The 13,026-nt window shown below is 41.0% G+C and overlaps 1 protein-coding gene across 1 annotated transcript in view; it reads left to right on the top strand.

The window, feature by feature from the left end:
* lmbr1 (limb development membrane protein 1) overlaps positions 1–12,403 on the top strand; it is a 34,738-nt gene extending 22,335 nt beyond the window's left edge. The window contains exons 12-17 of the mRNA XM_039790302.1: positions 91–168; positions 6,185–6,258; positions 6,517–6,607; positions 7,225–7,291; positions 11,309–11,470; positions 12,019–12,403. Coding sequence (XP_039646236.1) covers positions 91–168; positions 6,185–6,258; positions 6,517–6,607; positions 7,225–7,291; positions 11,309–11,470; positions 12,019–12,104 — 558 coding nt within the window. The 3' untranslated portion in view covers positions 12,105–12,403. The remainder of the gene's footprint in view (positions 1–90; positions 169–6,184; positions 6,259–6,516; positions 6,608–7,224; positions 7,292–11,308; positions 11,471–12,018) is intronic.
* The last annotated feature ends 623 nt before the right edge of the window (positions 12,404–13,026 follow it).

Genomic DNA, 13,026 nt, shown 5'->3' with positions numbered 1-13,026 from the left:
ATCATGATGCCGGATACTTTGGGGATTTGATTAATGTTTTTATAATTATACCATGTGTAAACAAATCTTTTTCTTCCTCTCTGTATGCAGACAATCTCCGTTATTATGGTGGTATTGAATATCCTCTACCTTCTAGTGGATGAGACTGCCATGCCCAAGGGATCCACAGTAAGCCTACTGTCTAACCTAAGTACATTCTTACTTCACACACACACACGCCCAGAATGTAAACTGCAGAAGAGCTTGCCTATCAGACCTGCCATGTTGCTGGCGGAGACATAAATCAAATTCCGGATATGCTCAGATGCTTGTTAGAAGAAAAGGCATGACCAGATGTTAATCAGGCTTGAACCTTGTGCCTCTGGTTTTGTTTTGGAAGCTCATTGAAAGTCATTTCACAGCAGTGTGCAGATTCAGTAAGCTCGCTACGTGTCTCAAGTCCACAGTCGGTGACATAAGCTGCTTTTCCTCCCTCCTGCAAAGGCAGACAGGGCCAGGTTAAGGGCTCTTACTGTGAGGCAGACAAACTGAGTGTGGAATGGCTCTCAGAGATTCTCATCTCCGCCTAACATGCAATGTGTTTTAAGCTCTCCTTATCTGCAGTGACAGAGGGGCGTGCATGCGTGTGCTTGTATGTGTGTGCGTTTGTGGTTGCATTCTTGTCTGAGAAGGGGCAACATAATGTATCCTATTTCTCCCTCATTTAATTTTGCGTCTCTCGCGGGCAACTGACAGAGCTGCCCTCGACATTCCAATTATTTTATTGAGCAGAGATGTTTTCTTTGGCATGACGCATCGCAGAAAATCCCCCAAATTACACTTGTCATGCAGCTGGAAGCTGTCCTCCCTGACAGTGTGGCCCCACTAAATGGTTTATGCGTTTGTTGAGCTGGATGGATGCCACACCTCTGATCTGACAGCACTACGAGGGGTGGGGGAGTCTCGTCCTCCAAAAAAATCAATACTGATATGATACATCTATCCAATCCGTTAACCCTACCCTCCAGCTCTCGAACTCTCTGCCCCTCTAGCACAGAAATTCCCTCGCAGTTACCCGCACACTGTATGGAAGGAGATAAGGACAGAGGAGAGAAAGTGATAGCAAGAAGTAAAGAGACCGGCTGGTTTGAGGTCTGGAGGAGGTACTGTCAGAGCAAAGAGACTGTGGGAAAGTCAAATGAGGCCCCGATGCGTTGATTGTTGTGGGGGGGTGGAGCACAATGGAAGTGCCCTGTCAATGTTTGTCTTCCCGTCCTACCAAGCATCCCGCAATAGTCCTTAGCATACTGAGCAGTGCCCCAATTGCCTTTACAGAGCATAGGATGGAGGTGGAGAAGGATGATGAGGAGCTAGGAGAGCGATAAGAAAAGAGCAGGGAGGAGAAGCAGGTGGATGGAGATGAGAAGCGGAGATGCTATAGAAGTAACCAGGGGAAGGAGGAGGGGAACTGGAGCTGCCTCTGTCAAAGGACACTGTTTTACAGCTTGATGAACAAGCACTAAGAGGGACCAATAAAATTGTTACTGCAGGCCCTTCTCTTTGGTAGCCACAACATTTGACACTGCATTTTGTAAAATGGACAATTAGCTGCAACTGGACTGCAATTTTCACCTCACTAAAGTTGCCCTTCTCACACAAACTCTCATAATAGCACCTTCAGACTTCCCCTGACAAGCTTACCTTAACTGTGACCTTTCAACTTTTGTGAGTGTAAGTGAATGTAAAAAAATATCCATGCTGGCCATGATAATTAAAATCTACAGCCAAGATGCTATTAGGTGAGCACCCAGCAGAACTAGGGGGAAAGGTTCAATTCCATTTCAGTTAATATATCAACATGTCATCATACCACTCACTTATTTAAAACTAAATATGGGAAAAATGATTCCTGCACAATTTGACAATATAGTCTTACAGTGAGAGTGAATGTACCTGTGGGACTACTGTTGTGCTACTCTTCGGCGATAAATGTCTGTAGTTCTACAGTTAAAAAAATTTATGAATGATGTTGACATTTTTATGGCAAGATGAATTGGATTTAAATATGTGAAACTACTATGGCCAGAAGAATAGATAGCACCACTCATAATGGCTTGAATTACTTCAATGAATAAAGATACAGCCTCAATATGGTGGTGTCGGAGCAAACCGTATGTCCAAATGTGTCTTTGGAATCTCTCCCATTTTTGATTCAGACATCTAGAAGGAAATTTATAAATGAATGGATTTATGTCTATAACAATACCACCAACCTCCACATTTGGAGCAACAGAAATTCATTCATTATTTTTGACCAGGGATTCAAGAAACTGATTTTACGTGGGGCAGGATGTCAGTCAACTCAGCCAGTGGAAGTCTTGAATGTGCATGCTCCACAACTGGCTTGGCCACAAAAAGATACTAGTGCTCTATGGGCGGTGAAGAAAAAAAAAACTGTTTTGATTGAGCGCCATCTTGGACCGTGGTATCCATTTTTTAAAATGTTTTTATTCATCCATGGTGTCAACATAGCAGGTTATTCTTTGTGAGATCAATTTTTCATTATACTGTAGGTGCAAATGCTCACAATTGGATCACTAAGTCAATGCTGGTGTGGTCAAATAAAGACATACAAAGATGTAGCCCCCACCTAAAAAAAACAATGGAAAGTTAGGGCTTAAGTTGGTGATCATGAAGACTATGATGCATTTGCTGTAGGGTGGTTCCCACTCAAACGTCCAGGGGTCTCATTTATAAAACTGTGTGTAGGATCCTTACTAAAAGTGTACGTATGCCCAAAAGCCAAAAATGGCGTACGCCAAAAAAAAGAATCAGATTTATAAAAAAAAATGTTCCCTTTTATAAATCACAGATTTGGGACCCCCTTGAAAACGAGATGATACATCTCAAGGGGTTTATCCTAATAAACAAATTTGAACACATTACCAACAAGTGTGCGTACGTGAATCAGCCTCTTATCCCGCCCTGTACATGCCCATTTTTAACCATAAATAGTCAATGCAAAGCACCTCATGAATGCTGATCAGTATGTTAATGGCCTGGCAGTTGTTCTTTACGCTGAATCATGACGACTGGTGGGCGGGGAAAAAGCAAAACACTTCTCAGACGCTCGGGAATTGCTGCAAATTGAATTATAATTCCGGCCTGTTCTTGCATAGTGTAGGGAAACCTGATCTATAGACTACCTATATTAATAATACCTTCCAAAACGGCAGGTATTACGGGCACTCGGGGACAGCTTCGATATACCAGACCTATATGATAAGATTTAATGGAACTATATATATATATATATTTATATTTATATTTATATTTATATTTTTATTTTTATTTTTATATATATATATATATATATATATATATATATATCCAAACAAGCCTTAGTGATAAAGTTGAAGATTATAATATTTATATAAAACACTTAGCTGTCTGCCATTTCCCTCTGGAAACAGCCATAGATCAAAACATAGATCCAAGAGCGTCATCGTCATTACATGGTCCCTGAAGTCTCTTTCTCTCCTGATTCTTCCATTGGGGGTTAGTCCTCCTGCAGGGCCAGCAGTGCCATCATGCAGCATTATACACGGGGGTCACTGCAGTATTTATATGTTTACAACAATTTGTGATTGTTAACACCTTGCCATCACAGCATCAACTAGTGGTATCCCCTACCCCGAGATACAATTTGAAATGAAAGTCTAATAGGCAAACACACTTTTCTTCATGCAGGTTTTGTCACAAACAGTATTAAAGTTCTGATTGATAACGAGGACATTAAGGGTAACGATTGCGCGAGAGCTTAACTGCTGTATTTCCAGACTTTGACATGATATATGCACAGTATTAAAGACATATTTAGCTATTTACACTGTTCTGCAGTTATCTAATGCTATGGTATTTGATGCTATCCTGTATTCCATAGAATCGGGCCATCTCCTCCTCCTGCGCGCCGTAGCAGACAATGTGACGGTGAGACAGCGCTGATTTAAACATTAAGAACGAATTTTGATTTAAGATTTGAGTTGGATTTTACAAGGCGTTTATGGAACAAGTATCACTCAGTACAAGCGCAAATAACACTGCTTCATTTAATCTTCATGACAACGTGGATGATATGTGATATGGGGAATCAATACTTGATAAATATTAATCCATACTTTGTAATTCCATTTTTTGTACTAGTTCAGTTCACCACCTCACCATCTGTGTCGCCAATTCCCATTTTCTCCAAAATGTGCGTACGCATGAGTCAGAGTTTGTGTGGAGGACCGCACATTCTCCCGTCAAGTTTTTTTTTTTTTTATAAATCACAACCTTTGCTTGGGAAGTGGCGTACGCACATTTTCAGCCTCGTTTTGTGCGTATGCCACATTTATAAATGAGACCCTAGACCCTTTCAGAACTCTGTACCTGGAGTTAATGGCACCTCTATATATTATATTTACTGTGTTTTTAATCACTGCTTCCTTCTCCTAATCGTTAGATGTGTGTGGAATTATTTGGTGTGGATAATGGTTAGGAGGGGTAGTTGGTGAGAAAGAGTTATGACTATGTGAAAGGTAGAAGAGAAGCATTAAGATATCTCCTGGTTACCTTAGTTTTTCATGTTTAAATAAATTAAGTAAAAAAAATGGTACTTCAGAGACACACCTGAGGTCAAATGGTCCGGACGTGAGGCATAGTCGTGTGTGTTAATACGACACTGACAACCTCGCCAGTGTACAGGTATTGCAAGGTGTTAATCTTACAAGCAACAAATGCAATGTGTCTGCTGAAAGAGCCATGGCAGGCAGCACAGGCTAATTTACCAGCCCCCTCTCCGCCGAGCCCTCCCTGTCTTTGAAAAACACACAAACACACACTCCATCACCCTCCCTGCTACTGGAATGTAAAGAAGTAAGAGTTGAAAGGAGGCGTACTGTGAAAGCTAGCTGTCCTTAGCGCACGCATACACGCATATTGCAAGTGCACACACACAATCTTAATGCATGCCCACCCTCCCTCCATTAATAAATTACATCAGATGCTGTCTGCTAATTCCCTGTGTAAGACAGAAAGAGCACTGCACCATGGCTCTGCAGTAAGCTCCCATGGATGACAGTTGCATAAAAAGGCATGAAACAACCTGCCAGGCTTTCCTTTTTTCCTTTGTCCTGTTTTGTAAAAGAGCCTATCAAGGTGGGTTAGGAAGAAATAAAATAAAATAAGAAACATCTCGGACCATACTCTAAATACATACTGTGCATTAGTATTGCAAGAATAGCAAATACTAACTGTATATAAGCACTGTACATTGATGCCATGCATTAGTATGGCAAAGTGCTGTATTTGAATTGCATTGCTATACAAATAAACTGTACATTGGAATGTATGTACACATGATACAGAGACAGGATAAAGGATAGGAGTATTGTACTGTAGACTATGTAACGATTGGGAATATACTGTATAGTTGTAATAATATATACTTTATATCTGCTTATGATTATCTACAATATATGAAAATGCATATAGTTTTAGGCAGATTTCTTTTTTTATGTACAACTTATAAGTTGAAGGTGAGCAGTCTATGGTCACTTCTTACTTGTGGACATAATGTATAGTACTGTAGATGCCCCATACAATACACTGATCCTTTGGAGGATCAAACCCGGTGCCAAGTTCGACAAAAGCAAATATTTATCATTTGACTAAACAGATGTTTGGTATGTTCAGCATATGTAGATTTATGTCTTTTTCCTGCTCTGGTTTCAAAAGGCCTTAGGGCTTTAGGGGTTGGGGTTGGTTGGTTGGGGGGGGGGGGGCACGCTAGTGTTTGCTGAAGTATTTGTTTTGTTGTTTTTATGTTTTTGGCTTGCTTTCAGCCTGTACACTCTTCTTACCGTAAGCAATGTTCCGTTTTTGTTTGAACACCTGTTCACATATTGTATGATCGACAGTGATTTGAAAAGAGCCTCTTTCATCTTGTTCCATTCATTACTTGGCCAATTTGATTCTGTCTTTCTCAAGTGGGGAATTTCTTCATGCACCACATACTTACTTTGTAGGATTTCTGTAATGGCTTGTGTATACAACTGCCTGCCTGTCGTTTCCCATTTTCTTTTTTTATTTGTGATGTGTTGATATAAGATTGGTTTGTGAGGACATTGAATAACCCAGCTTTCTGTCTGTCTTCATCTACCAGGACCGAGGCATTGGGAACACATCTCTGTCCACATTTGGCGTGGCTCAGGCAGTGCTGGAGATCATCCTCATGTTGTATCCTTTTAGTGACCCCCCCTTTGTCTGTGGCCAAAGTAGCATGCTCCATGGCCAAGAGCAACATTGTCAAGCCAGCTTTGTTTACCCAGGACATAGTTCAGCCGGACACCTTCCGGAAGACATGTTGTGCTGTTTCATCTCCTTTTATCGAAGCTGAAAAGGTGCAGACTTGGGATACTTAAAACGATGACTCAATGAAGCTGCTTTGCTACCAGCAGAGAAGTGTTTTTGGTCCTTGATTGATTTTCTCAACAGCTACTTGATGGTGTCCTCTGTCGTCGGCTTCTACAGCCTGAGAGTCTTTGAGGGACTCACTCCCAGGAACGATGACACAACCATGACAACGGTAAAGATGGGATGGAAGGAGAGGGTGTGGGGTGAAGTGGGGGCAAGGGTGACGAGATTGCTCCTAAGGTGCTGATCTGTTTGGGACCCCCTGTGTTTCTTCTATTTCCTCTTTTTCCCCTTCTCTCTCCCGCCTTCCTCTCACTCTGAACTCCTACTGCTCACTAATGTTTTCCTCAGGGCCCCCTCAATGGCTTTAGTTGATCTGTCCAATATTTGTTTGTGAGTTGCACAAACACTGGCAAAGTGCAAGCCCCTTTCTTGTACATCAGAGGGAGAGTGGGGTTTTTGGGAGGGGGTGGAGGATGCGTGCTCTGTTTGGCCCATCGTGGCACCTATTCACTTGGTAATGAGTTTGGGAGTGGTGAGGCTTGTTAACTAGCCATGACGCTCCAGTGAAAGGGCTTGAAAGGACAACGGAGAGAACCTGGTAATGAGCAACTTCAGAGTTACTAATTGTACAATATGTGGAACCAATTTAACATCAAGTGGTGTGTGCATGTGTGAGCCCGTCTTAGCTGAAACTGTTGGTGCAATGGGTTCTTTTTCTTCACACGTCTCATAACTGTACGTTACGTGCTTGAGAGCTCTGAAGTTTGATCATCTGTTGATTTGTAGATCATTGGTTGCTGTGTGTCCATCTTGGTCCTGAGTTCAGCCCTGCCAGTGATGTCCAGAACTCTAGGTGAGTAATGTGTGTGTGTGTGTGTGTGTGTGTGTGTTGTGTGTTTGTGTGTGTGTGTGTGTGTGTGTGTGTGTGTGTGTGTGTGTGTGTGTGTGTGTGTGTGTGTGTGTGTGTGTGTGTGTGTGTGTGTGTGTGTGTGTGTGTGTGTGTGTGTGTGTGTGTGTGTGTGTGTGTGTGTGTGTGTGTGTGTTACTGCATATCAAGCGGTTACTTTTGGACATACAGTACCTTTGGACAGAGCCAGGCTAGCTGTTTTTCTCTGTTTCAAGTCTTTATGCTTAGCGAACTGGTTGTAGCTTCATATTTAGCAGAAATAGTGGTATCGATTTTTTTAATCCAACTTTTGGCAAGAATAAGAATACCGATATTTCCCTAAATATCAAACCATTTCTTTAAGTGTCATGTCATAACAACAACTTTGCCACTAAGAACCAGAATGAGTAAATACCCCTCCCCCACCACAGTTTTCAGATGCTGCCACCAACAGCAGGCCATTAAGGTTAGCAAGTTGAATTCTCCTATAGTTTCCTATAGTGACATTAGAAAGAGTGCAGGGTGAAGGGGTAAAATGACAGGAGTAGCACAATCACAATGGCACTAATAAACATGCAGAGTGCAGAGCACAGCTGTTCAAATAGCACCAGTGTGTGTGTGTGTGTGTGTGTGTGTGTGTGTGTTGTGTGTTTTTTTTTTTTTTTTGTGTGTGTGTGTGTGTGTGTGTGTGTGTGTGTGTGTGTGTGTGTGTGTGTGTGTGTGTGTGTGTGTGTGTGAGAGACCAACAGAGTGGGTAAACGGGGATCCGGAGCGAAAGTGATCTCATTACTTTATGAATAGATTAAAAGGAATAAATGCATGAGACAGAGTTGAAGAGAGAGGAGAGGGCACCCCAAAAAAAAAAAAAAAAAGGGGGGGGGGGAGGGAGAAAAAAAAAAAAAGAAAAAAAAAAAAAGGGGGGGTTTTTTTTGGGGGGGGGGGCATGTCAGTGTGTGTGGGAAACTGTATGTGTGTTTTAATACTTTAATGACAAATAGTGTGTTAATTTAAAATGCGTACTGTATAATCACAAGTTTCCAAACAGATGATTGTTGTTTGTAAACTTTAAATGGAAAAGCTGTTTAGGTTTTTAAGTTGAGTGGTTGCATTTTATCACATAGTTTAGGCATGTTATCTTGGGTACCATGGAGTTTGATTTTAATTTGTGTAACATACTTATGGTATTTACTCAGCTTTATAGAGCGGTTCAGTTTATTGTTGTCTGGCCTGCAACTTTACTGTTTTGTTGTATTGCATATATATAAATACTGCGTGTGTGCGCTCCTTCTCCTTGTGTGCAATTATGATGTAAAATCTAGTGGAGGACTATGTAAGAGGACGACCCTAGTATCTAGACACTAGTATGCATGGGCCTTAAAATATTGACAGAGCTTTTTAAAACATGGAAACAAAGTTTGAAAATATGACACATTGAAAACCGCTTTTAAAACATTGACACGGTAACTGTTGTTACTAGCCACTATGATAACGTTAATGTTAGCCACCTCATTGACGCAAAGTGCAAAGCCTCGTTACTTGAACCTTTCATACCCCCTTCGCCATTTCTCCTTCTCTGTCTTTCGCTCAAAATAAAAATGTATGGGCTTTATTTTTACAATGTCTGCACAGATTAACGTTCATTTATAGCCTATTATACTGCTACATCTCATTTCAGTGTTGTTCACCTTGCTCTCACAACAACTACATCACCACAGAAACACTACTGTGATTGGCACATTATGGCTTGTAGAATAGTGGGGGTAAAAAATATTTTGGTAGTAACAATCTTTGTTTTTAGGCAGCCATTACTTTTAACAAAAATATATATACTAAAAGAAAGGGGGAGAAAAAGGGAGAATGATATCTCACAAAAGTCCCTGGTTGGACTGGCATGTTCTTTCGTTTTGATAGAAGGGCTTGTTGCTCCTTTCTGTTAAAGCAAATGGTCATAGATGACTTTTATGTTGTGTTTTCTAGATCGGTTCATAGCCAGATGCAGGTGTGACAACTATGCCAGTAGCCTCACACACACAAAAAAAATAATCTCACTATGCCATACAGTCCTGATGAATCCGCCTTTCTTGGATGCATGACCAGATGCATGCTAATGTCTCCAGCTCAGTCACTGTACCCCTGACATTTCAAATGCCAAGCATCTTTTTACCCCCAATTAGATTTTCTCAAATTACCAAACCAAGATCAAAACCTTTGGCATTAGAAATGGATGTAGCCAGACCACAGTGGCGAGCTGTATCGACTGGGGTCTCCATCATCTTTCTCCCTGTCTTTTCACAGGCAATTTTGTTAAAGGTCCTTGATGCTTGCAAACTGCTTACTGCGGCTGTAAATACATTTCTCCAGACACTGAATCGATTGCCCAATCTAATTGACGACTTGAGGTTGTGAAGATGTTACAGGAGAAGTAGAATGTCTAAAGACTCGGGCCTCTCCAGGGTGCCACAACTGAATCTAATTTCTGCATACAAATGACTGGAATTGTTGTGGTGCATAAATTTAACATATTGATGTGGTAATTTCCTTGGTCACTGTTGCATGTAAAATTAACATCTCAAAAAAGACAGATACCATTGGTAAATTAAATACAATTGTACACATCAGATTATTGAAAGCTTAATTATATTCCCTACATTATTTTATTATTAGATTGCACAGCTGGCCCGTCCTCAAGGTAGAGTGCAGAAACACCCGGATTGGCAGGCCAAAATGGATAAGCAGGAAAACAATAGGGCGTTGAAGGCTTTCCAGGCACCATGCAATCAGCTGTGAAAGATGGTTTAAAATGGGCTAGCAGTGTGGAGCTACGAGGAGCCTGCAGGAGAAACCACTCCTTTAGGTCCTGGGAGAGAGATGAAGTCCACCTGCGTACCACCTTTGCTGCTATACTTAGTCACCCATCCTTCCATATTCCACAGGGAACAGTCCTTACAATACTGCTAACCAAGACCCAGCCGAGTGATGAAAATAATCATAAACCTTGCAGTGCAGTGGATTAGCGGTTGTTTGTGTAAGCCAGAGTGGATTTGTTTCTGTCTCTATCAAAAAAGATACATACACTTTGTTGTATGTTTTGATGACAGCATTGTCAGGCATTATTATCTAATAAGGTTAAAAAGTAAAAACAAAGATTGCTGTAAATATCAGGTACAGGTTTCGTTTAAGAGTAATCTCTAATCTTGGATTGAAATCTGTCAAATTGTGCAACCCCTCAGCTCTGCGGAAACTTACAAGATTGTGCTTGTTTTATTGTTTGAATTATATATGTCGCCAGCTCAGTGGCTGACTCAAGATGTGTGTACAGGTGACTGTGATTCTATGGAAGACTTGGAAGTGGCTTTCCTTTTTTCTAACATCTTATTTTGGCCCAAGAAGACCGCAAACAAAACCATTCCCGTCATTTTATTATATATATGAACATGATGCACATAGGGCAATCAATTACATTAATGGTCACACAGTTTAACATAACACATTTGTTTTTCCAGGCTGAGATTATACCTGTAACGTACACTTTTTTGTATGTAAGCCCTTCTTTCAAATTGGGTCTTTTTACTTGTTCAAAGGGGTGGAACTTTAAAGATAGACACTTTTCAACTGCAGACAGAACAGGAATTCCTAAATTGTCCCATTTGCTGCAGTCCTATGGTTTTGCTGGGAAGAATTTAGTTTATGAACACAATCTTGGCCAGGGGGAACTCTGCAAAATGAACTTCCTTTGTTTTCTCAGTTTTGTTTATTTTCTGGGATTTGCAACAATTTGGACTTCAGGGGAAAACATTTGGTTTCTTGGTTATCATATAGCATGATAAATCATATATTAGGACTCAAAACCGAAAGTCAAACCGAAATAGTAATTGTCATAATACAATAGTTAGTCACAGACCCAACCAAGACATTACATTTTCCCAATGAGCGTCAACATGCTTTCTAACCCAGTTAATTGACTTGTTTCTCTGTCCTTCACAGGTATCACCAGGTTTGATCTCTTGGGAGACTTCGGGAGATTTAATTGGCTGGGAAACTTTTACATTGTCCTTTCATACAACCTGCTCTTTGCGGTCGTGACAACACTCTGTCTTGTGAGAAAATTCACCTCAGCGGTACGGGAAGAGCTTCTAAAGGCATTAGGTAAATATATCTATTTATTTTTCATGTGTCCTGAGAGTCTCTAACCAGCACCTTTTTAATATACTACTACAAACTAATTCCAGACTGCACCACATATTCTTTAATTGCCCTGCAATATTTAACAAACAATCCTTGCCTTTGATAAGCTGGATGTTTTGTAGAATATAAAGCAATCTATTTCGTAATACCACTAGTCAAATTCATAAAAAAAATTTTATCCACAAAGGTTTAGTCTGAAACACTGACAGCACCAACCTACTCTGTGGCTTTGGAGGTAGATAGTGTTTATTTCTCTCAGACAGCACTACCTGGAGTGACAAAATGGAAGAAATTGCAGCAAGATCCAATGTGCTGGGGGACTGACATGTGACAGAGGATGGGGCTAGTCTCAAAGGCTTGTGGTGACAGGCCCTGGATGTTTGATACACATAGGGTTAGAAAATGTCAGACAGAGGCACTGAGGGGGAAAAAAGCACATCAATACCTCTGTCTAAGTGAAAGTCTGAGGCTTTTAATGAGATTTCTCTGCCTTATCTCCCTCTGCCCAGGTCTGGATAAATTGCAACTGTCAAACAGCCCCACGGACCCTGAATCTGGGAAGCTCTCGGCAAACGGGCATCAGAAAACTCTGTGAAAGGGACGATAGACAGACACAGACACACACACTTCGACAGTACTGCTGAAAGGTGAAAGGGATTGGAAGGAACTTAATAAACCCAGGCAGTCTCTGACGGATGCTGCAAATGGAGGCTGAGAGCAATTTAGCTTCGTGACATTCCATCCTCTGCGTCTCGGATGGAAGCTGGGACAGAGCCAGGGATGAGACTGAGGAGTGAAATAGACTGGCATCACTGCAGTGACCTTGATGTTGACCTTTAACCGCGACTGTGACTTTAAACCACCCATCTCTTGCTTCAGGGGCACTCCCACCCCAGCATTGCTACCTGTTTTTCTTTTATAACCTCCTCACCACTGCACTAGACAAAAGCAAGAGGGTAAAGCAGGTGAAACAATGTGTTTTTCTAAGTCTTACATCTGGCTAAAAGGCAAAGGGTTATTTTCCATCACCCTGCTCCTTATCTGTATTCAGTATAATAAATAGACCCCCCATTTCCAATAGACTCATTTTTTAATGCCAGTATGTCCACAGTAATGTGATACATGGAGCATTTGCAGTTTATGGTCTAATCATGGTCGCTGGTTGTTATGTGAACAGATACAGGCCTGATAAGGTGTCAATTTGTCTTTTTTATTTTTTTTATTTGTTTAAGCTCGAAAATGTGAAAATAACATGCTTTTGAGAAGCATGACAGAAGTCAAAGTTATTCACTCATCACAGCCATTACATAAAACTGCACAGCATCAATACAATTCCTATTATATGCGTTGGCACTGTCATTACTGACACGCGTGAGATTTTAGCACTCGTGCTGTCATTTGTCTTTTTATTTGGCTTTACTCAAGTGCGCTTTAACTTTATTGATGATGTCATTAGTTTGTATGAAGTAGGGTAAGAACTTTTTTTAGGTGCTCTAGATTAGACTTTAAGAGCTGTC

This window comes from Perca fluviatilis, chromosome 22 (genome assembly GCF_010015445.1).
Source record: "Perca fluviatilis chromosome 22, GENO_Pfluv_1.0, whole genome shotgun sequence".
NCBI lineage: Eukaryota > Metazoa > Chordata > Actinopteri > Perciformes > Percidae > Perca > Perca fluviatilis.
This window is presented reverse-complemented; position numbering and strand designations above follow the sequence as displayed.